The sequence below is a fragment of the Hydra viridissima genome, unplaced genomic scaffold, assembly GCF_058129835.1.
Source record: "Hydra viridissima isolate aposymbiotic clone 2 unplaced genomic scaffold, HvirCarnegie_v1 scaffold_1, whole genome shotgun sequence".
In the NCBI taxonomy this organism is placed as follows: domain Eukaryota; kingdom Metazoa; phylum Cnidaria; class Hydrozoa; order Anthoathecata; family Hydridae; genus Hydra; species Hydra viridissima.
In genome coordinates this window covers 9,455,341-9,480,941 of record NW_028324300.1, presented here as the reverse complement: position 1 = coordinate 9,480,941, position 25,601 = coordinate 9,455,341, and the positions used below count along the sequence as shown (strand labels likewise).

The window sequence follows — 25,601 nt, the reverse complement described above, 5'->3', positions numbered from 1 at the left end:
TGAGAAAATAGCATTAAGAGAATTTTCAATCTATTTTTTAACTAAAATTGTAATAAAACAAAAACGATTAAAGAAAGGTTGGTCTTTAAAAGTTTATCAACTCTTGGGTTAATCATATATTACATCACGCGCTAAGGCTGAGGGAGGGGCTCATGTTTTTGTGATGTTTTATTACAGATGGGGAGGGTGGGCGTATCAAGTTTTGTGACACAAAAATTTTTGAATTCATATGTTGTTGTATAAAATTTTGGAAAATGAATGAATGATGCAATTATCATTATAAAAACGAGAGCAGCCGAGAGAATCCTACTTCACTTTCATAAATGGTTAAGGGAAGGGGTCAAAATTGGTCTGAAATTGCGTGAAGAAATACGTGGGAAATCTTTTAATAAAATTTTAAGTTCTTAAAGTGGTCCTTACCTACAGTAGCGTGCAAATGTTTGGGAACGTTTTGTATTGTCGATAATAGTTTTTTTTTTTTTTTTGTCGAATTTGACTGATAACTTTACAGAAGATTGATAATGCTAAATATAATATTTCATATATTACTAAATAAAATACTAGAAATAAAACAAAAGAAGAACTTTTAATTTTTTTGATTGGCAATTCATTGAAAAATAATAACATTTAACGATTAATTGGTTTTTAGAAATTTCATCTCGACTAAAAATTAAACTTTGATTGTATATTTGGATGATTGGCAGACTTTAAAAGAAATCGAATCTGATTGGCTACATTAAAAATGTTCAGAAAATGTGCGTTTTTATAATACTCAAAGAGAGCATTGACGTACTGTTTTCATTTAGCGTAACTCTGACAACTTACTTATCAAAGTATAAAATTAACACTTGGCTGGTTAATAACTTACGGTTAAACAAGATTTACACAAAGAGTTTTAAACTGGTGTAACAGAAAATAAAGGTAATTAACAAGTGTCGTTATTCACTTTCCTATTGCGACTGCTTAATCTATGAAAAAATAACTTGATTATTTCAGATTCTGATATTTGATTACAACGACAATGATTATGACTACATATTGATATTACAGTGACATTTGATTACTCTTTCATGCACAAAAATTGTTACCATGTTTGAGAAGTCAACTTATTTACTTTTATTAAGCTAACTATTTGTACCTATTATTATTCGTACCTATTATTATTATTACTATTATTATTATAACTATTATTCAAATAATAACTTTTATCATTATTGCTGCTGTTATTATTACTTTTATTATTATTACTTTTATTTTTTTAATACTTTTGTTATTTCTATTACTATTTCTTTTATTACAATGACGACTTTTATATCAACTTAATGTAAATATACTCAGCATCGCTATTTTTTGAGTTAACAAATAAAAATTTGCTCTTTGTTCGTAAATCTTCGAATGACAATCCGATTGAATGAATTTTAACAATAAATTGACAATCATTTTTATCGATATTTTAAACGAACTTGTAAACCAAGAGTGCTCAAACCATTTATCGTTGATTTTATCGTTGATTTTATTAGAATGATGTTTGCTTTGAAAGTTTGGCTAACACTTTTAAGTGGTAAGTTCGAAGACATTTTTTGCCTCAACAACACTGTTAGCGGTAAATTATTTTTTAAATGCCATTAAAAAAAATATTTTCCTAATATTTTCTGATTTAGCGTGACCGACATTTCTAAAATGTTGATCTTAGGAATTTTGTATTTTGCTTATATCGCGACTTTTTCCTACTTAAAAATATTTTCGCTTATCGCAACTTTTTAAAAAGTTTTTCTTGTTCCTTTCACTTTATCCTTCTCTTTTTATCCAGCTACAGGTCTCCTACCATATCTCATGCTACCATATCTCATGCTACCATATCTCATGCTACCATATCTCATGCTACCATATCTCATGCTACCATATCTCATGCTACCATCTTTTAAGCTGGAATCAAAAAAAAAAAAGAAAGAAAGAAAGAAAGAAAAAGAAAATAAAGATGGTAAAAACAAGTTTAAAGAGAGGCTATGTGTTACTTAACTTTTAAAAAACGAATGTATCAATAAAGTAGATGAGAGGCTTAAATGCAATTGATTAATCTTTTAAGATGGGTTTCCCATTCATTGCAAAGTGTCACTTTTTTTTTTTAGTTTTTTCAGTTTAACAACTTTTCAAAATTTGGGATTTATGTGCATCGGTCGAAACTTTCTAAAAAAGATTTTTTTTTAACCTCAATAAATTAAATGAATTTTTAACCTCAATAAAGCAAAACCAATTAAGAGACGAATGACATCATCTTATAAAATATACTTAAAGTTGCTTAGAATTTTTTCTTGTTACATTTTGCAAAGTAAAGAATATTCAAAGTCAAAAGAACTAGTTGTATGTCTTCAATAAAGATATCAAACCTTGGACGGCGGCTAAGATAACTTGCGTCGTAAAACGTGTACCGCAAGTAAATAGTTTCTTGGTTTTTTTAATCAACAAAGATTATTAAAATGCATTAAGGTAACGATGGGATAGGATTTCATCATGCGATATTAGATGTCATCCATCAATTTCTCCTAATACGATAATGCTTGTTTAAATATATTCATTTATATAAGTGTATATATATATATTTATTTCGGTTCTTTGTAGTTACTACATTCTGAAACTCAGATTGGTTACTTTAACCATCACCTCTCAATTTGCAATAAATATGCGTGTCATTTTGTTCCTCCTGTGCTAGATCTTTAACATAATTATATTCATTCACCAAAAGATACTCGGACACTCTAGAAGCAGAGTGTTTGATCATATTGAAACTTGGTACATGCTGTAAAACTTTTGCTTAAGAGTATATATATGTCTTGGGGAAAACACGTGTTAAAGGTAGACGGTGAATGAAAGTAACCATTTTGATAATTTAAAAAAACAGCTTAAAGTTAAAACTAAGTATCATATAAAAACTTAAAACAGATAGTCCTGGGACTGAATCTTTACAATCATAATACCCTATTCTATTGAGGTAAAGAGCTTCTTTTTATTACACGAAATTTAGCTCAATTTTGAATAAAGCTTACAGCAGTCAAAATGAATTTAAAACAGATGGTTACAGAGATCGCTTGAATATTTTTGCACAGCAATATAATTCGATTCATTGCATCTATAATTTAATCAAAAAAATTTTTTTTTAAATTAAAAACAAATTTAAAGACGATCTCTGATATTCAAATTAACTCATAGTTAAGGAAACAAAAGTAGATAAAATACCTTTTTTTCTTTTTCTAGTTTTACATTCTATTAAATATATGATTGTTTTGATTATTGATAAAAATAATTTAAAAATTTAATGTTTATCATATACATTTAAAAAAACTTTTGATCTTTTAAAAGCTTAAAAAAATTTTAAAGATCAAAAGTTTAAAAAACTTAATTATGTATTAAAGATTGTAGTGCAAAAAAAAAGTATCAACTCACTCAAAGTGTGTGTCAAATGTGTATCAAGTGTGTGTGTAAAATCATATTTCCGTTAAGCGATGCACAGTCTGCCGTCGGGAACAGAAGAACATAATATTTAATTATCTAACACTCAAACAGTTGATGAATTGAAAGATATTAAGATTTTATCTATTTATTGCATTTTTTTTTATATCTACTTATGATTTTTTTAATATATTTGTAAACACCATGCCTTTTATGTAATCATCAGGAATTTGTTAAACAGCGACTAACGAGCGATTAACCGAGTTAATCGCATAAACTCTAAAAGATTCCTGAACAGTCCAGAAAATTCTGGAGCACTCTAAATGCTTCTGGAGAGCTCTCAAAGTTCTAGAACATTCTTGAAGTTTACTCAGCACTGCATGTAAATCACAAATCGAAAGCACATAAATTTCATATTGTCTTATACTGACAACAATACCGATATATTTTCTGAAACAGTGGCCATTTTCTATTTATTTTAGGCATAAGGTAATTGGAAAACATATTTCAAACCCAAGGACATAGATAAAGTTTAACTTTATTAAGTAATGTAGTTTCAACTTGTTAGTCAACTTAAAGCTGTTTTGCTCAAATAATGGGTATTCAATAAAAAATCTTCACAAAGTAAAAGGGGGTAAATAGATCTCTTTAGTATGTAAGTTAAAATGAAATATATTTAAATGAAGTACTAAGTTCTTTATTTATTTTCATGTTAATTGTCTTCTATTAGTCCACATGTCCTGACTCTTCCTATTCGAAGACGAGTTGACATGAAAGTGTCTTTTTGTCTTGAGAGAATACTTTATTCTAGTACGTAGTTCGTTGGTATCTCTTGTTTGCAAGTTTGAATACTACAAAAGTTGTTTGAATATACAAAAATCCTCGATTGGGCGAAGTTCTGGAACGTTTGCCGGATTCTCCACTCTGGTCAAATAATTGATACTTTTATCGTCAAGTTATGAAACCACCGTTTTGGCGTAATGGGCACTTGCCAAATCGGGCCAGTCAAACGATAATCTTTTGCTCAACTTTAGCAGTTGGTCAATATTTTACAATAATAGAAGCTTCTGCAATGTCGCTTGAGTAGATATTGTCATTGCCATTGATAGGGGTACTATGTACTAGTAATATGCGCCAAAGTGAAACAACACTCGTCTTAATGATGCACGATTTAGCTTGACGTTTTCAATACAACATATCGTAGCAAGTACGAATTCGTTCTCGTTGAGTTTCCATTCGCTTTGGTATCTTTTTCTTCTTGTGGCAAACGATGCTTATCTAAGTTTTCAATTTATAATTGATCCTTGCTGGACCACGTTGTGAATTTCCATTGTGGTGGTCGAGCATGTCCTTAAGCAGCTTAATTTTCTTTTTATTCACGTTTATTGCTTTACGGCCACCTCCTTAGACGATACTTTGTCTGACTTTTTTTTCCCGTGAACTTTGGGAAGTCAGACGAGAAAACTTTGGTTTTTGCGCTAATGCAATTTTTCATCTACCGGAACAAATATGTTCCTGCGGCTTTTCTTTGATCTTAATGAAATACGTAAACCAAAGTTTTCTCGTCTGACTTCCCAAAGTTCTCGGGAAAAAATAGTCAAACGAATTATCGTCTACCACTTCCTTTGATTCTTTCATAACTAAAATTGTTTTTAGCACGCTTGATTATGTTGTAGATGGTCCATCTTTGAATTTTTTTGGCTTCAAAATGATCTAGTGCGTCTTTTTTGCCACAAGATCGATTCGCTAAACAGAATTCGTTTTTGAATATCCCTTAAAGTTACAATTGAAACCATAGCAACTAAAAGAACATTCTAATTGGAATCTAATTCGGCGCATGTTCATTAATTTTTTTTTTTCAACTTATTAGAAAAAATATCAAATTGTAAGAAAAATACACCATTTTCATTAATTTTTTTTTACAACTTATTAGAAAAAATATCAAATTGTAAGAAAAATATATATTTTGACTCTCTCATGTCTGCTATCCTAGTCAGAGAATTGGAACAATAATTTAATTAAAACGTTTATTACTTTACAAAATTTTGAGTTTTGGCCGCTTTTTGACCATTTCGCTTCACTGTGCGGCGTTGAGACTAGCTGGTCTGCTGAACACAGGTTAAGAATAACTTTTATTATCTCGAACTGTTTTCTTTAGTCCCTTGAAAACTCAACGGTGGAAAAAGCTTCACTTAAATCGAACATTCGTTAAGTCGAACCATTTCCTTGGTCCCTTAAAGGTTCGATTTGCCGGGATTTAACTGTAGCACATGTAAATGTTGTGAAGCTTTATCACCATATTAACCGTCTGCCCTCTCTGTCTCGTACAATTGCTTGTTTTATAATTTTAAAAGATGTCACTACTTGCAATTACTTTACCCTCATTTGAGATATCAGCTCAGGATTTTTTCGACACATGTAGAAATGCTGTATAATTGATTTTATTTCATTTTTCTCATCTTTTCAGCTAAGTTAAACTTGTATTTAATAATTACAATCTTTTTGTAACGAATTCCTCTTAATAGCTCCGTAAATTCAACTGTTCAAATAGTTATCTATTAGAAATGTGAAATACAAAGCTGGCAATTTTCTTTAATTAAATTTTTCTCCTTCTTTGAGCAAACTATATTTTTTTACAAAATCATTTTACTAAGCAAACTATATTTTTCAAAGTCAAAGAGATCTGCATCAATCTCATCTGCAACTTCTTTTAGTTTCTCTTACCACCTAACGATCATCTTACAAATTAATGCAAAATTTTAAACATAACTACTAGCTAGGAATAACTCCTGAAAAATTAGGTGAGCTATACAGTATTGTCAGTGCTGAGCAAAATACTTTTTAAAAGTATTTGAAATAAAAATAAAATAGTCTACCTAAAAAGTATTTGAAATGAAAATAAAAATAAAATACAAGGAAAGTATTTCAAATAAAAATACATTATAAAACTATTTTAAATACAAAATACAAAATACTGGAATTGTAGCGACTCGAATCGTACATCACAACTTTATTGACATAATTTAACCTTTAAATCAATATTTATTGGCCTTTAAAAGTAACAGTTTTTCGAGTGTTGCATCACTAAGACAGTTCCTTCGTGGCGTCTGAATTTGTCCAGCGGTGCTAAATAACCGCTCAACAGGTGCGGATGAAGGTAAGGTCGTATTGTACCTCACAAATACGTGTTTTATAACTTCATATTTTGCCAAGATTTTAAAATCCGTACCAGAGTCGCTTAAGTACGATAAACATTCGTTGTTGACTGTTGTTTGTTCTACAATGTTAATTTCGCTAAACGAGAAAAAATCATCACTCATGCCAATGCCACTAGCTGATTGAGTACCTGGAAGTGGGTCAGGGTCAGAAATAGTATTAGCTCTGTCCAACAACTGTTGTTGCTGAGACTTAGCTGCACGAACGAAGAGATCACGACAGAAATCTTTTTTATCACCCGGAACCCATCTCATTTTGAAGTAGGGATGCGATACTGCTGCAACTATCCTGCTGGCATTATGTTCAGAAAATGATAGATGAACCTCAAGTCTTGTTTTCAAGCTTGTAAGCATAGATTCTGCAAATTTCTTAGCATGCTTCAGTGATTTCTGCTGCAGGTCCTGCAACTTCTGCTGTACAGTGTGCAGCGTCGGAAATACATCGCCAAAGTACACATTGTCACTTTGTAACCTGTCAATGGCAACAGCAATAGGAGCCATTATCATTACATACTCTTCTAGACATTCTAACTCCTTCTTTTTGAACTTTGGCAACTTCAAAACGTCGCATATTTCTCCAAGCTTATCTTGCAACTGGAGAATGTATTTCAATGCATCATGCCGGGAGCTCCATTGTGTAGGGACTGATATCAGTATTGCCCTTGCGATAATTTTTTTCACAGCATCCGATGCCTTGGAACTTCTATGAAGCAAATTCCAAATGCTGGTACACTTGGCCAATGCAGCTCGATAAAGATGTTTGAAATTAGCATCAGAATCACATGCTTTATCTGCATCAGTAGTTGATGTGAGGCTGAGAGAGTGACTATTGCAAGCTTCATGGTGAGGCAGAACAACTTCAGTATCATCATCCGTGTCTTCGCTAACTGGTAAATTTAGGACTGTAGTCATGTCCGCTTTTTCAACATCATTGTCGGAATTTTCTGCTTCATCATCATCACCAGTTCCTGTTTCCTGAATTTGTTCTTCAGCAGTTGCAGAGATCCCTGAACCAGATGCAGTACTGCTAGTATCTACAAAATATTCTCGGAAGGCTTTGCTGAAGTTAGAGGCATTATCTGTTACTGTTGCTGTAATTTTTTCCACGTGTAACCCATAATCATTATGAATTTTTGAGATCATTGCAGCCACTGAGTCGTAAGTATGACTTCCAAAAAAACATTGACAGGAAAGAGCAACAGATATGCGTGATACTGAGCATTCAGTACTAATATCAATATAGTGAGCTGTCATTCCTAAGTAGCTCTTTTGGTTCACTGACCAAATGTCAGCTGTTGTACAAACAAATGGTACTTTACTGAAGACTGTTCTTTTATCATCACGGATTTTTTGCAAACGGGCATTTAATCGCTTGCCTAATGTTTTGCGACAAGGTATACTGACATTGCGATTGAGTCCGTGGATCAAATTTTTAAACGCCGGCTTTTCCACTGTGATCAAGGGGCGCATTTCCTTCACAACGTAGTCAGCAATAAGCTTGTCAACTTCATCCTGTGAAATGGATGTTTGATTTCGAGGCATAATATGTATTTGTTTCAACTTCTTAGAAGCAGGACCAGATTCGACAGAAGGTCCACCTCCAACTCCAGATTCCATCTCAGCTACCGAGCGCTTACGCTGTTTTGCAACTTAAACCTTGTGCTGCTTGTATTCCTCGATTCGCTTTTTGCCATGAGCATTCTGCAACAACAACAACAACAGTCAATCAACCGAGATTATTGCATTTATTTGTGTTATGTTGTAGCATTGCTTTATGTGTTTATCGTTTTTACTGTTTAGTGCGCAATATAATATAGTGTTTTTGCAGTTATATACATACCTGAAGATGTTGAGTAAAATTAGAAGTTGCTTTCAGTGAACCACTGTAGGTTTTTTTGCCAACACATAACATACACTGTGCAATAATTTTAACACCCCCTGTAGTTTTACTTTTAGATATAATTTTGAAAAATTTTCCATCAAAGTATGTCAGGGACGGCTTGTTCACTCTCAGCATTTTCATTTTCTACAATTTCAGTCGTTTTCTACAATTTCAGTCCATTTTGAATTTTTGGTAGATTGGTTCCCTCTAATTAGTAATTAAATAACAAATTACCATTACCAAGGGTGGTCCAAGGCAGCTCAATCCAGCCAAAGAACTTTTGGAAACCAAGTTTTAATTAATTTGCTGTTGGTGGAAAAGTATTTTGTATTTTGTGTTTTAAACAAAATAAAAAATAGCCTTGAAAAGTATTTGAAATAAAATTGAAAATACTAATGAATAAAACCATTTCAAATAAAAATAAAAATAATACAAAAGTATTTTAAATAGTATTTTAAATACTTTCATTTAAAATACTTTTTAAAATACTCAACACTGAGTATTGTACAGATTTTTATTTTGAAAGCTTTAAAAATGGTAGAAACTTTGAAAAAATTTTAAAGTAGAAAAATAATTGATTAGAAAAAAAATTATGTGTCTTCTCATCCTACACCTTCTTGGTTCAGTTAAGGAATGAAGAGATATTTGTGAAAAAAGCAAAATAGTAAATATTGTAGATCTACCCAATGAGCAACATATTGCTTTATCCCTTACTGAAGAATTTGAAGTTTACTCTACTGATACAACTAAAATTGTTGTTTGTAAATAAGTTTTGTATATAATGCCACCTAGTGTTTAAAAAATTCTGATACATGGTTTTTCCATTTCAAAGTAATTTGATTTGAGGAAGCTCAAGAAAACCTAAAAAACCATATACAAGGTTGTACCAGATAGGAAAAGCATCAAGAATTAACAATACAAAAGATCAAATGCACTAACCTTTGAAATCTCAAGTATTTCATTTATAAAACACAAATTATTAATGAAGAGCTTTGCCTCTAGAAATACTAAACTTATTAAAAATTCAAGTAGTGAAAATTAATTTTCTATTTAATATTCTGCTTTGTTTTTGCTCACATGGCTTTAATTTATACACAAGCATTTGTGTATTGATATAATAATGATAATGTATTTTGAGTCAAAGCTAATTTTTTACAAAAGTTAATGTCCCCTAACATGCATTTGAACACAAACACATGCATTATACAGGTTTTTATTGTATATAAAAAAAATCTCAAATTTAAATTCTTTGACCCCAAAATCCTTTATTTGATGTGTAATATGTCTAATATATGTATCTTTTAGTAAAAACCCTATATTTACCAATTTTTTTGTATTGAATATCAATTTATATTGAAATGCTAATAAATTAAATTTAACTGCAATTTACTTTCAAATATTCAAAAATGTACCCTAGATAATTTTTGTCTTCTGTGATTAAAGTTATTTTAAACTAAACTCAAGATGCAATCACCCATCATCTTCATTGGTAGTGCATCTATATCACTTTGATGTCGCTTTTTCTGTACTTCTTATTTATATCATCAGGATTTGACCATAATATGTCAAGATGAGAAAGCGTAAATGATATATTTTATATGACATTCTACAGCTGAACTCCCAATAACTGTCAAGTAGTTTATCAAACATTTCATTGTAGTTGTTAAGATTTTCTGATGTAAACATCAGTCAACTGTGGCCCAGTGAATACACTAGTTACAAATTGACATCTAGCTGTTGACAAAACATTGATCTGATCTCTTTAAATGTTGATTTAGTGCTTTTAACAGTTATTGACTAAGCCCTTTTTTATTTATAGTCAAAGTAGGAGAATTTTTACCATGGTTACTCAAGCAACATTCTTCATATTTTAGGCACCTTGCTGAAAGCATTTTCTATTAAGTTGATGCCTGGTACCAATTGCTTGTAACAGTCCCATCACATCTAAAGAGAAGCTGAGGAATTTGTCTACTGCAAAGTACTGAACATAAGATTCCTATTTTGTTCCTTATTTGTTACAATCATGTAAAAAGAACTACATTCACTTGTACAAAGTATAAGATTAAGCAACTTGAAAGTAAGCATCACCCTTGAAGTTGCAATAGCCAAATTATTCAAGGCAGATGTATATATTATACACAATCTTGTTGCCTAAAATTAATAGATTACTACAGAAATTAGTTTTGTGCCTATTTATCAAGGATTTTTGAGAATTACTTATGACTTGATCCATTACAAAAAGTAAAATATAAAGCAAAGCATCCACTCACCATCATATTTCTTTTAATCACAATAAAGTTTAAAAACCATTTTGTATAAATGTTGGTAAGAGGGTTGGAGTTAAGTTTAAGCATTATATTTGTATTAAGTTTAATCCTAACCAAATCTTATTTGTCCTTTTGCTAATAATTGAAGCCAAAGGTATTGCTTTTTAAGGTGACAATCATATTTTACATTTGGGAGCTGATTTGGTTTCTATGTGTGTGTGTGTGTGTGTGTGTGTGTGTGTGTGTGTGTGTGTGTGTGTGTGTGTGTGTGTGTGTGTGTGTGTGTGTGTGTGTATGCATATATATATATATATATATATATATATATATATATATATATATATATATATATATATATATATATATATGCACAAAGTTGAATTTTTGCTTTTTTTTTATCTTTTTTAGTTATTACTGAAATAAAGTGTGAAAGAATTTGTAAAAATGGACAACCATTGGTGTGTTTAATTTTCTAGCTTCCACTTATCTTGCTACTGTGAAAATTATCATAATCTTGTAAAGATTTACAAAAGATATTGATGAGACTTACGCACATATATGTACATATATACTGTTAGGTCTTGAAAAAATCCCACCCTTACAACTTATTGGGCTGGTTATCATGATAACAAATATATTTGCTAGTGACAATTGATGAATTAGGTAGATCTAAATTTTTTTCATTAAAAAATATTGGTTTTATTTTCAGGCTCCATACCCAGTAACTGTGAAAAACACTACACAGTTATTGGTAGAATTGCGCAAGCTTATGATAACAAATGGTATTAGTGGCTATATTGTACCATCCTCTGATGATCATCAGGTTTTGTATTTTCTTTACTTCTCTGTATTTCTTTCTTTGTATAGTAAATTAAACCTGTGGTTTGGTACTAAAATAGTAAGTACCTATATAGTAAGTTAAACCTGTGGTTTGTTGCAAAATCAATGAATTTGGAAATTGGACTTTTTTATTTTATTTACAGTATTGCCTCTGCAATACTATAAATAAATATGGCACCAAGCCTTAGAAATCTCAAACTCATGAAAGTGTATACAACAGCTATTGATTATTTGTGAAAAAATGTTTTGGTAGCTTGTTCTTTTTCTTTTTTTAATTGCTGTTATAAAAATCCAAAATTCATTAACTTAAGACCGAATATGTTGCACCTTGGTTTCAAAGACGAGAATTCATTTCTGGATTTTCAGGATCTGCAGGTAGCTAGTTTTTTATTTATATTTTTTAGATTAATATTTTGTTAAATATATGTATGTATGTATGTATGTATGTATGTATGTATGTATGTATGTATGTATGTATGTATGTATGTATGTATGTATGTATGTATGTATGTATGTATATAAATTGATTAAATTTTTAAATACCAATTTGTTTAAACTTTTTATTTGTTTAGGTACAGCTGTAGTTACATTAAACAATGCTACAATATGGGTTGATGGTAGATATTTCACGCAGGTGGAAATGCAAGTGGACTGTAATTGGGATATTATGAAAACAGGTGAATTTTTGCTGTCAGAGGTAAACTGTTATGTAACATATTAGATACTTATTGGAGAACCAATTGAAAAGAAAGATATTTTTTTATTAGCTCTCCTATAAAATACCTAATACTTTTTTGACATAGTTAGATTTTTTTTTTTTTTTTTAATTATATTTATAGTTACAATTATATTAATAATTACAACAAAAATATTCTTTAGGTATTGCTAACATTAGTATGAATGATTGGATTAAAAAGGTTATATATTTTTTTTTATTATATTTTTTTCATTTTTTTCTTTATACATTTTTTTTTTTGGCTTAACAGAATGTTTTTTTAGGAGCTTGCTGGATCTTTTGTAAGTGCTGACCCAAAAATCATTTCTATAAGTAAGATTCTCTACAATTTTATTAGTTTTTAAAGTTTTTTTAAATTTCTCTTCATCCAAATTTTATTTTCCATGTGCATCTAACTATTTTATTACTTTTAATGTTAATGTTCTTTTAGAACAAAAGGAGTCCTATTTAAAGGTAATAAACTCAATACATCTTTAACATTTTATATATTAAATTTTTTTTTAAACTAATATAGAGCTCATATGTACCTTTACTGCATTTTTTTGTTTGTTTTTGAAAACAATAATTCAAGTTCTAACAGGTATTTTTCATTTAGTCATTCGATAAGGTAGTTCAATGGAAGAATGTTGATAAAAACCTAATTGATGAAATTTGGACAAATCGACCTTCTCCAACTACAAACTCTATATTTATTCATCCTTTTATTTATGCTGGTATTTAAAAAAAATTTTATTTGTAACATGAATTTTTATGATATATTTTTAAAGATATTACTCTTTAATGTTGGAAAAAAAATTTCTCTGATATGTGATCATTCAAAAATTTTAAACTATCAACTAACACACCAACATAGAAATGTCAAAAAATTTTTGATTTCATCATCAGGCAGCTGATTGATTGAAACAAACAGTAAGAGCTCCAATAAAATGCAACTGCTGGAAAACACACCTAGCAAAATTAAAGCATGGAGGAAGAAAATAAAACAAAATTTGTATCATGATCAGTTCAATCATCAGAATTGAATCAATCAAACCTATTCAGGCTTGGATTGAACAAATAGTTGTTTTTTAAAAAAAAATCTATAAGCAATTGCTGGAACACACACAAAGTCTTGAAGAGCTTTATCTTTTTCTTCTATGAATTATTTTTAAAAACTTAGTTAAAAAAAAATCTAGTTACCAATTTTGTACATAAATGTTTAAGGAAATTGTATATTTAAAGTTTCATAATTTTTTTAGGAAAATACTATGAAGATAAGTTGATAGATCTTCGTAAAACATTAAAAGACAATAGTGCAAAAGCCATAATTGTTACAGCTTTAGATGATGTGGCTTGTAAGAGTATTTTTTTTAACTAAAAACCTTTTTAGACTCAATTATATAAATAAAAGTTTTGCAATTGAATAATTTAAATTTTCTTAAATTAATATTTTATTAGGGTTGCTAAATCTTAGAGGAAAAGATATACCTTACAATCCCATGTTCTACTCATATGCAATTATCACTCAAAATGACGCAACGTATGTTTTTTTATCAAGTAAAAGTATTTTTCATTTTAACTTATAAAAAGTAATATGTTAGAGTACAACCCTATAAAAAATAGACTCTTGTAAAAAGAATTTCAATTACACACAATTAATTATGGGGTCCACATAATTATGAAAACATATAAAGTGTCCAGAAAGCGTGAGTGTTATTTCTTTTTGAAATTGGTAGGTAGAGTGGTGGGAGGAGTGTAATACTAAGCAGCTTTGTGTAAATTTAGTATGGGACTATTCTCTGGTAACAGCATGTATTTTATGTCTAAGTAAAAAACAAATGTGTCCCAACAATTAACAAGTGAAAATCCAATGTTATCTGTTTGTAAGAGAAGTCAAGTTAAAAAAGTTTAATTGATGCTGTAAAGGAGTTATTTCCCAATAAAGTCCTTTGCACTATTACTTATAGGTATTTATTAAAGAGAGGGTGCACAAAAATAAGCTAAGAACACTAACTCAATTAAACCAAAATATCACAGGAAAAAATGGCTTCGGTATCTCAGGTTTTGTGGTGAATTGTACTCAAAAATCTTTGCTGAAGATTAAGAGAGTGCCAGGAATGTAACATGCAATTTAGATAACATAGTTTTTAGTAATTAATTTTTTAATAGCTGAGGAAAACATAAACAAAGCTTTCTTTAAACTTTTATTTTTAACTTATAACATTTTTTAACTGCACTCAAACTCTCTGGACACATTCTATTTTAGATTATTTGTAGCTGATGAAAAACTCACACCCAAGGTTAAAGAGCATTTATGTTCAATTCCTGGAAACAAAAGTTGTGTAATTACTGTAAATTATGATTATAAAAAAATTTGTGAATATATATCCAAACTTGCTCAATCAAGTAATGAAAGCATATGGGTAAGTAGAATTTTTTTAAAATTATTGATAAATAGATTTTTATTTTGCAACTCACTAACTTTATTTGACAATTTTGTGACTGTGACTTTTTCATTGAAAGTTTGTAAAAAAAAATTTTAACTGTTGTTTTTCTGATGCTTTAGATAACTCCTGATACTTCTATGTTTATTGCTTCTAACATACCGGAAGTAATTTTTTTCAAGTTTTTTTTTTTTTCAAGTTTTTTTTTAAATCATTAAAATAAAAATAACAAAGAAAATGTTTTATTTTAATTTATCTGTGTATATATGCGCAATAAAAAAGTTAGCAGTCTCAAAACAAAATATTAGGCATCTTTAACTAACATCATTAATGCTTAGGCTAATCAACTTGTAAAAGATTCACCTATTCAGCTACCTAAAGCAAAGAAAAATCTTGTTGAACTTGAAGGAATGAAGTCCGCTAATGTAAGTATGTCTAAAGCTCATAAGTTTAGCCTATAATCTAAAAGACTTCTCCAACACAGGGTAAATTTGAACTGTAGTGTAATTTACATAATTGCTATATAACTTATATAACTGTTATGAAAAGGTACTGATAAAAAAAACTACTTATAAAATTTGAGCAAAAAAAAAGGAATCAGTAGAATTATATAGAGATTTGGTTTTAGAACTTTTTCTGTCGTTTTATTAAAATTTCATTTTAAAGAAAATAATATTTAAAAAAGGTGTTTTTAGATAAAAGATGGAATTGCTATTATGGAGTATTTTGTATGGCTTGATAATCAGGTGTTTTTTTAAATGTTATCTTTGTTTTTAAAGTCACAATTTTAAACAGTTAGAATGTAAATTTTACTTTTTTTATTATTCTTATTATTTACAATATTCTTATAATAGTTATCATTACTGTTAATGGTTAGTTTTTTAAATTTAGATTTCCAAAGGGGAACTTGTGACAGAAATTTCTGGTGCTAATCAACTTCATGAATTTAAAAGGTTGTTTTAAGCCTCTTGTTTCTTTTATTCTTTTTGTCAGTTGTTTTTTTTTATTGTGATCTTGACTAAAAGATGCTAAATTGGTTTAGCCATAAGTTTGTTCAGCCATAATTAATGAGTTTAAATTCTTTAGCATAAAATACAAAAAAAGAAGGCCTCTAATAAAAAAAAAAAAAAAAAAGTAATACTCTCATGAAACTGAATAGAGCTGAATAAGTTCTAAATAAGTTTTCTAAGTAAGATAGATTTATACAAAATCAAAATGATGGCATTTAAATCTTAGAGTTTTTTATATTAAGAAATCTTTTTTATTTAACTTAAAATTACTTAATTAAAAAAATTATTTGGTATTATTTAATTAAATTGTAGTAGCACAATTTCAGGGAGATACAGAGGAAGAGGGGGAGACTTCTCCTGCCTCAATTCTACAATTTCTTTTTTTTTTCTTTTTTTTTTTTTTTTTTTTGTAACAAAGTGAAAATTGTTACTTTACTTTCAGACATTTTCAACATTTTCATAATAAAAGTATAAGCAGCATGTGGGTGTTAATTGTATATTTGATATTTTTTTCACTATGTTTAGTAGTTTTTTCATAGATAATTCAAAGTTGACTCAAATCAACTTCAATATAAACATTTAGTGAAATAAAAAAAAAAATTAAAGTTTTTACTTAAATAATAACTTACAGAACTTAAACTTGATTTAAGACCAAAAAACTCACAATTTCTACTTTGAGTTAAGTCTCATTGACTTAAACTCAAAGTCGAAAACTTAAAACCTTTTTCACCATAACATCCCTTTTTTTGTATTAGCACAGTATACAAAAAAAATGGAGCAAAAGTGATCAGTATCATTCAAACATCTTATTTGTTATTGATTTATAGTTTACGTACCTGAAAATACAATTGTTGCTGTGTCAAAGAAGATTTTTATATTTATTGAGAAAGTGCTAATAAATATTTTAAGGGGGTTACCAGCATTTTCAAATGCAATCTGTGAACTTATTTAATAGGTATTCTTTATTCAAATATCTAAATGTTATAAGGCACAATTTGCTGAAGTTTTATACAAGATAGGAAATTTCAGTAACACAAAAGCAATACAAGTGGTATTAAAAAGTGGTTTGGCTTTTTAAAATATCTAATGGAGCAACTTTCTTTCATCAACATTTATTGTTTATGTTTTTTAGAAAACAAGAAAACTTTTTTGATTTAAGTTTTGACATCACATCAGCTTATGGACCTCATGGGGCCATTATTCATTACAAGTAAGTTTATTGCTCTCTGCATGTGAGCTTATTCAAATTACCTTAATGCTAAATAAAGTGTAATAACAAATTTTATACTAATTATTGCAGACCAGAAAATGAAACCAACATACCAATAAAAGCTGACTCGTTATATCTACTTGACTCTGGTGCTCATTTTCAGTAAGTTTTTGCATGTGTGCTCTATGTATGTATGTATGTATGTATGTATGTATGTATGTATGTATGTATGTATGTATGTATGTATGTATGTATGTATGTATGTATGTATGTATGCCTATATATGTTAGGGTGGGTCAAAATGTAATAAATGTTTGGCTGCAATAATGAAACACTGTTAAAAAGTTGTTGCATGACCTAATCCTTAAAAATAAAAAGTATTAGTTTAATTTTTTTTTAATGTTTAAACTTCCCAACTTTTAGTCATAGAAAAGTGTTATTGTTGCATGAGCCTTAGAATGTAAAAAATACATAAACGTTTCTGTCAGTCAATGCTTATTTCAAAACTTTTTTTCAATAGTAATTAGCTAAGACCACTGTTCAAACAAGCTATATAATAAAGAAGATCTACTTGTTATTTGAAATTAGCCTTAGTATACATTTTAGGCAATTCAAGTCAAGCTTTCTTGCCCAACAAAACCATGCCATGTTGAGTTTGTATCCATAGAGTTTTGAATTAGATGCTGAAATATCTTTAATTGTCTGTTCAACAGCTTGTGATAAGCATGGAAATGTTGGTAGAATAAGTTGCTGATATGTCTTAAGGTCATCATTGGATGCATGATAACAGAAAGGGTGGTGTTACCTGGCAGTTGTTCCAATCAATCGTGTTAAAATATATCTCAGCAGAGAAGTTCAGTTTAATTTCATTTTTATCAAAAGTTCAAACAGCATTAGGTTGCACTCTGTCTTGATGAGATTATAATTTGAACTGCTTGCCTACAATTATCCAAATTGTCATCATAAACTGCAGCTATCAACACATGTTCAGGATGAGTAAAAGAACTGTTGTTCTGCAGTACTGGAAACACAATATCTTGATCTGGCTTATTGAGTTGTTGACACTGTTCATAAGGAAAAACAATTTTTTTGACTCATCTTAACATCCACTATGACATTTTATGTGAAATCATGTAAGGCCATAAAGATTAACTATGAAACTTACTAGTCTCTGCAATAATGTTGATGCAACTGTGGCATATAAAAACATAAGACTCATCTAGAATGATTTATATTACCTAGTTAGCTATACTATAGAAATGGCATGTATTGACTTAAATCACATCTTACCTGCACAGTTAAGCATGCTTTCAGAAGATATCCCTGATCTGTACTGAGATCTTTATGGACCTCATCAGGAACATCAACAATCTTACCAGCAATTGGAAACAAGTCAACAATTGGGATGTCTTTTTGATTGAACAGAGTTGCTTTAGTAAAGACACCAGATAATGTTGCAGGTCCTGATCAAACAGGTTGCTTTAGTAAAGACACCAGATAATATTGCTTGAAGAGTGTTAATAGACTGTTGCTTTTAGGACTGACATGATCTCATTGGCAACAGCAGTAACTCATTGCTTTTTGGAACTATATGATCAACATATTTGTTTTCTGGAAAGGAAACTATAACACAGTACTCCACTTTCATACTTCTATGGCATTTGGTATTATGCACTAGAGCCTTATCCTGTTTTCCATCAAATCCAATACATGCCAGTTTCTTCATCTCATCATTATGCAACTTAATCTCTTGTTCTCTCCAAAACTTCCTTTGTCTTTTTATTTTACTAGGGTCGATTATAGTTTCTGATGTTAGGAGATTTAGATCTTTTAATACTGCATTTGCAATTATACAAGCTTCTCTGTTACTGATCTTGCATCTGTCAAGAGTCTTACATAGTTTTGGATAGTTGTATCTATTTTGTAGAGAAAGCAATTCATCAATTCATGTCAACTTTGGCAATGATGCTTTTTTATTTGTATTCTAGTCAATCCGAAAATTCCATTCCACTGCTTGTATTTTATATGAAAACTTACACTCATACTGATTTCTGTCAGAAATTCCTAGACTTAAGCACTTACAAGTGCACATATCAAACAACTTTTGAAATGATTGATTTTTATTTTCAAATGATGAAGATGATCTTTTTTCTAATGAGTAATTATCAAGGTCACACATAAGTGAGATAAGTCATTTCACTCAAACTGCTGCTAAAAAAATTAACGGATGGAATACTAGCTTTATCGTAGATTTCAATCACTTGGTTAGCAATACAAGTTGTCATGTCTGAAGTACGCAAGTTTGTTAAACAATGACTGAAACAAAAACAGTTATATTTAAAATACTACTAATCTCTATCATGCTGCCATATGAAATAACTACATCAGCTACAGTGATATCAAAAAGTGATATTACAATTTTAGTTTAAATTATTCTGCAATAATTTCTCAATTGATATTTTTTTTTCAAAATAATTGATAAATAAACAAATCAGAAGTAAACAATCAACACTAATAGTTTTTCGTTTTGTTTTTTTTATATATAGGGTGCTCTAAACTTTTGCAAATCTCTATTTACTACTAATATAATACTATTAACATGAATCATTGAAAAATTTAAATTTTAATGCTTTTATCCTGTAATTATATAACATTTGTAAAATAGCATCGTTTTCAGCTGACAGTAAAATTCAAGTTAAAGTTGGCAAAAGTAAATAAATTTTTTTTACAATTCTTTTACATATTGTTAACAGAGATGCTAAAATGCAACTTTATTTCCCTGATTCATTAAAAAAAAAAATTCAACCCATCCTAATTATACACATACTCTCACACACACTACCAACAAAAAGTTTGAGGCAGGTGGCAAATTAATAGACAATAATTTTAACTTGGTATTATAACCTTTTTATTGTTAAATTATATTTTTGATTTGTCAAAATATCTACCTTGACTTTTAATAATGGCTCTACAGATTCTGGACATCCTGTTAGTTCATTTTTGTAATGTCACTGGTTGTATTTGATTCCAGGAAGTTTGCAAGATATTCAAGATACTGTTTGATGATGATGGTTGTCTCTGTCTTACTTTTCTATCCAATTTCTCCCACAGCAGCTTTATTGGATTCAAATCCAAAGACCACAGTAGCCACTTCATAATTTTCAAGATATTTTGTCGCTGCAAGTCTTCTAAAAAGATTTTACAAACTTTGCTAGTATGTTTAGGATTGTTATTTTGCTTGAAAATGTACTATTGAGCAAATAACTGCTCTCCAGAAGGAACTAATATAGTTTCTAATGTGTCCTTGTAAATTTCTTTTTTTATAGTTTCTTCTATTTTGTGTTGGATTTCAACATTTTCACCTCCAAAACATCTCCAAATGGTCAAGTTTCAAATTTCTTTAATTGATCCTTTACTGTGGACATGTCAACTGGTCAACTTCATTAAACTAGTTGTATTGGGCTCTAACATTTTCAGCTGTGAGTTTTCTGTCAATGATATGTTTTTAATTTCTTGCTCTAAAATTCTTTTTCTTCTTTGGCCTTACTGATTGTTTCTAACTTTTATGTAATCCGCTGGAATCACTGCATGTAAGCAGAATCCTGCTGGAATTAATGTAACATTCTCTGTATGCAACATCAAGAAACCTTTAACTTTTTTGCAATTTGGACTTTGAAAAAGTCTTCCTCTGCATAAACAAGTATTTTATTGTACCCATTTCCTTTGGGTTGTAAAATTTTGTAGTATGAAAACAAAGTCTACAAATTTATAACTCTCAAGTTTAAGAAACTGCTTGAAAGATAATAGTACTTACATTAATACCACATTTAAAAGAAAAATAAGTAGCATAATTATTAACTGAATATTAACAACACTTCTAAAATTTTGCAGTTAACAACTGCAGTTAATTGTGTATTTCAACAAAAAGATGCACCAAAGATGTTTCTATTTTCTCTTACTGAGTCAGCATTTGTTTTTTGTGCATATTCTTAGACTGCTAAAATAAATAGATAACTCCAAACTCACACATCAGTAATCATAATGTCACTGTTTAATTTAAATTGTAATATCTATGCAATGCAAATTGCATAGATACTACAATTTAAATTAAACATACATTATTAAATTAATACATAAATTATTAAAAAACACTATAATACAATATTTACATATACTGCCTCAAACTTTTTGTTGGTAGTGTGTACACATATATAAGCTATTCTCTACTTATCTATAAAGTAAATTATTGTTTATAGTGAAGGTTCTACAGATATAACAAGAACCATTCATCTTGGTACTCCAACAGATAGGCAAAGGGTAAGAAGGGATGTTTGAAATATTTTTTATTTGATGATTTCAAATATTTACAATAAATTCTTTAAAATTTTATTATCATACATATTTACTTTGTTAAGATTTTATATTTTAGTAACTTTGTTTTTATAATAAATTTGCTTTGTTAAATTTTTCATATTTTAATAACTATGTTATTATCAAAGAAAATATTTCAAATATAAAGATATTATTAAATTTAAACTGTATGTTTATAGTTCTGGCATTATTATAAAAACCTTTTTTACTTAAATTCTGTGTTTTATTCTTAGGAGATGTTTACATATGTTTTAAAGGGAGCCATTGGATTGGCATCTGCTGTTTTTCCTCAAAATATATATGGTACACAATATAGTTAGTGATTATTTGAATTATTTCCTAATTTAAAAAGTAAACTTATAGAAAAATAGCTTACACCTATAACTTAGGTAATAACATTGAGGCATTTGCAAGAGAGAGTTTATGGAGGCAGGGGCTTGACTATTCTCATGGAACAGGACATGGAATTGGTTCTTTTCTAAGCATTCATGAAGGTAAAATATTATAAAATTGGAATAATTTTTGAGGTTGATCAGTATTTTAAAACCGTTGTTTTATTCTTTTAACTTTACAGATTTTTAGTCACCAGAAAATTCAACCTTTTACATTTTTTCATAGTTTTTTACATGGCATTAATTTTTTCATAGAGTTAAAGTAGTTTTTTACATGGCGTTATTTTGATTTAGGATTTATTTGAGTTTAGGTCCTTCATTAATATCTGGTGGAAAAAATAGAGATGGTGATGCACCTTTTTCCAAAGGAATGGTCTTTTCAGATGGTATAAGATATTAACTTTTGAGTTTTTATTTTTTTAAGTTCACTGAAAAATTCCCCCTCTTTTATTGTCCTAAGGCTGTCTTATATATATATATATATATATATATATATATATATATATATATATATATATATATATATATATATATATATATATATATATATATATATATATATATATATATATATATATATATATATATATATATATATATATATATTACATGTAAAAAGAATTAAATGTTAATCAATTCCTATTTTTCTAAACCAACAATTTAATCTTTATTTTAGAGCCTGGTTATTATCAGCCTGGTGAGTTTGGGATTCGTCTAGAAACCGCTATTTATGTCAAAGAGAAACAGCTAAAGGTACTATGTTTGGACTTTAATTTTTTATCTTAAAATGTTAACTGAAATTTTCACCAAAGCATGTTCTTAAAAAGTTATTTAAAATTTTTTATTTTATCGTTTTTCTCCTTTTAGTATGCAAAGTTTCTTGGTTTTGACGTTCTGACATGGGTAAATAGTTTTAAAAAATATATAGCAAAATTTATCCCTTAAAACTGCAATTGAATTGTGATCGATTTATAAAGAATTTTTGTATGCAAGTTAAGCGTTTTTTTTTTTTTCTTAGATTCCGTTCGATAGAAAATTGATTAATACCGAAATGCTTAATCAAAAAGAGGTTTTTCCAATTATTTCTATTAAAATTTTTTTGTGTGTTCTTTTAAACGTGATTCTCATAACTTTTGCTGCTTGCAGTACTCTCATGTTTCAAATAATAGGGGAGTTAAAGGGGTTAAATCCTTAACTTTGTAAATAGAGGAAAAAGAGGGATTTAGAATAAGCAATTAAGCTAGAAAGTTTTTCTGCTTTTATCTCTTTCATCTATTTCTAAAACACATGAGATAATGAAAAATTCAATTTTACAGTTATTCGAACCAATTATTTGAATATTTGTATTTAAGAATAATCTTATTTTTACAGTCCGTGTTTTAACTACTAGCCAATCGAGAGATATTCAGCATTTTGTGTTCCTCACAAAAACATTAAATTTACATAAGATTTATGTATGTTTTTTTTTTCAACGTGAGTGAAATCGCCGAAATTCTTTAAGACGCTCCATAAGAATATCTACAATGTGTTATTAATAAAAAAACAAAAATCTTCAAATTAATAAATCCCGTTCGTTTTGTTTTATAACACTAATTTAATTTATCCAAACGACAAAGTTTACTGAATGTTTTTTGGTGGGGTATTAATTTGATCAGGAGGAGTGAAAATGACCCTAGGTTTTAGAATTCTTAAACTTAGGAAACAGAAAATCAAAAAACAGTTGAAAAAGTTTTCAAAAATTCAAAAGCGAAGAGAAAAGGAAGTGAATTATTTGATACCCGAGAACAAATAACGTTTGTTGCATTAAAATTTATTTGCATGTGAATCTGTTAACATTAGTTTTCTATATATCTTCTATAAAAATTTCATTTAGATCACTTGGCTAAACGACTATTATTACCAAATAAGGCAAGTCATGGGCCCTCCCTTAAGAGCCCAAAATAAAAACGAAGTATACAATTTCATGGTTCGACAAACAGAACCATTTTCAAGTTTCACGAGTACGGCTGTCAGTTTATATGTTTTACCATCATTTCTGTTTCATATATGTTTTATTACTATTTACTTAATGTTTTGAAGTTTTTAATCTTGAGTTAATTCTTAGTCATCGTAAAAGAAAAACTAAAGCGTCAAAAATTAAAAAATTCTTTACTAAATTTTTTAATTGTGTTATCAAAAAATGATCTTCTTATGATCTTCGTCTTATATTATTCTAATGATCTTCGTCTTATATTATTCTAATGACCTTCGACTTACATTTTTAATGACGAGTTGACTTTGTTTAGCAATATTTCTAACGGATAGATCGTGAAATTTATCCTCTAAATACATTAGCTGACGACATTTTCGAAGATAATACCAAGTTGTTAAAAGCAACACCTGTAATAATACCTTTTAATATTATTTTTTATTGTTGACGGCTGTTTTTATAAAACTGAGCATTGTAAAAAGTATTTTTCCGAGGTATCTTTTTAAACATTAAAATTTGATTTGTAATGTGGTAATTTTTTGTACTTTGTTTTTTTTTTTTCTTCCATTGTAAATATGATAAAAAGTTAGTTTGTAACTTAGTTTGCTTGAAAACTTTAGTTGAATCGATGTATACAAAAACGTTCTAAGTCATTAAATAGTTTTTATGACTTAGAACGTTTTTGTATACATCGATTCAGTTTTTGTAAGAACACTCTGTTATAAAATAGCGAAGACTTAAAATTTCAATTCTGTCATGGCATCATTAATTTACTCATAAAACATTTCCTGGATGATGCAAGTATTGAGAGAACAGTATCAGTAATGGTAATCATGTACCCGACCAAAGTCGACTCATTCTGCAAAGTCGACTCTGCAACGCCTTATCAGAAAGTTAAGTAACTTTAGAGAAAGAACGCATTAATCTCATGTTCAAATCTTATATATTTACCCATTTTCCTCTCTAAAAACGTTTTTATCTCCTGTCTAGAATTTAAAGGAAATGAGAATATAGTAAAATCTATTTAGAAATGCTCAAAATTATTTAGAATTTAATAGTTGTGCGTAATTGAAAACCGTTAATATCAAAAGCAAAACCAAATAAAGTTAATGAAACAAACAAATTAATCCAAAATAAAACCTTTTCTACTTCTCCCCTGCTCGTAAAGTTGTTTCGCCATATCTTTTTCCAAACCACTACTTACTCGTGTAGCACGAAAAATTTGTCTCTTAAAATGGTCAGATCCCCAAAAACCAGGCTAGAGAGAACGATGTAGAGGACAGAACATTCACTAAGAATGGCAACTTTGAAAGCTCACGGTCAAATAAGATGCTATTGGAGTAAGATAAAATGAAAGTTAACCAATAAATAACAGCATAACTCACAGAATCAATCCAAAAAAAATCATAAAAAGTAGTAAAATTTTAATCAAAACCAAAGTAGAGCTGAAGAATCTGAGAGTGAAGTTTTTTATAACTAAATAAACATTTCATGTACCTGACGAAAATGGACTTATTCAGTAACAATTTATCAGTAGATCAAGTAACGCTAAAGGTCTACACCCATTAATAGGCTCTTGATATAATACTTTGCGTACTCTTACGTCAATACAATCCTTCTCTCTAAAAAATATCACCTCCTCCTCCCCTTCCTTTTTTCCTCCCCCTCCTCATCCCTCCACCTCACTTTCCCCTTCCCCTACCTATACCCCCCCAACCCAACTTTAAGTAATAGAATATGCAAAAGTGTAACGAAAAAAATATTATAAATAATGTTGACTTATTTTTCAAAACAAGACTCCCACTTACTTAGGACTTAATTGTATCTTTGAAAACCGAT

General features: G+C 29.1%; 2 protein-coding genes across 7 annotated transcripts; one reads left to right on the top strand and one right to left on the bottom strand.

The window, feature by feature from the left end:
• Positions 1 to 791: 791 nt before the first annotated feature.
• LOC149893261 (xaa-Pro aminopeptidase 1-like) lies at positions 792 to 24,361 on the top strand. 6 transcript variants are annotated; one of them, XM_090089010.1, is made up of 28 exons: positions 824 to 921; positions 1,521 to 1,561; positions 10,419 to 10,522; positions 11,220 to 11,269; positions 11,521 to 11,634; positions 11,963 to 12,026; positions 12,224 to 12,328; positions 12,531 to 12,568; positions 12,651 to 12,699; positions 12,818 to 12,840; positions 12,983 to 13,100; positions 13,626 to 13,721; positions 13,825 to 13,906; positions 14,633 to 14,789; positions 14,933 to 14,977; positions 15,149 to 15,235; positions 15,506 to 15,556; positions 15,702 to 15,763; positions 16,953 to 17,030; positions 17,121 to 17,192; positions 21,287 to 21,347; positions 21,635 to 21,704; positions 21,791 to 21,895; positions 22,105 to 22,179; positions 22,470 to 22,546; positions 22,661 to 22,696; positions 22,812 to 22,862; positions 23,667 to 24,361. In XM_090089010.1, exons 5-28 carry the CDS (start codon positions 11,581 to 11,583, stop codon positions 23,868 to 23,870), a joined length of 1,860 nt encoding a protein of 619 aa, XP_089945136.1. In that variant the 5' UTR covers positions 824 to 921; positions 1,521 to 1,561; positions 10,419 to 10,522; positions 11,220 to 11,269; positions 11,521 to 11,580; the 3' UTR covers positions 23,871 to 24,361. The 6 variants fall into 6 exon arrangements, with proteins under 6 accessions (XP_089945126.1, XP_089945129.1, XP_089945141.1 ...); XM_090089000.1 differs by lacking the exon at positions 10,419 to 10,522 and having other exon boundaries at positions 792 to 921; XM_090089015.1 differs by lacking the exon at positions 1,521 to 1,561 and having other exon boundaries at positions 804 to 921.
• LOC149893262 (uncharacterized) lies at positions 5,482 to 8,472 on the bottom strand. Its single transcript, XM_090089025.1, has one exon. It carries the CDS (start codon positions 8,277 to 8,279, stop codon positions 6,483 to 6,485), a length of 1,797 nt encoding a protein of 598 aa, XP_089945151.1. The 5' UTR covers positions 8,280 to 8,472; the 3' UTR covers positions 5,482 to 6,482.
• Positions 24,362 to 25,601: the final 1,240 nt, after the last annotated feature.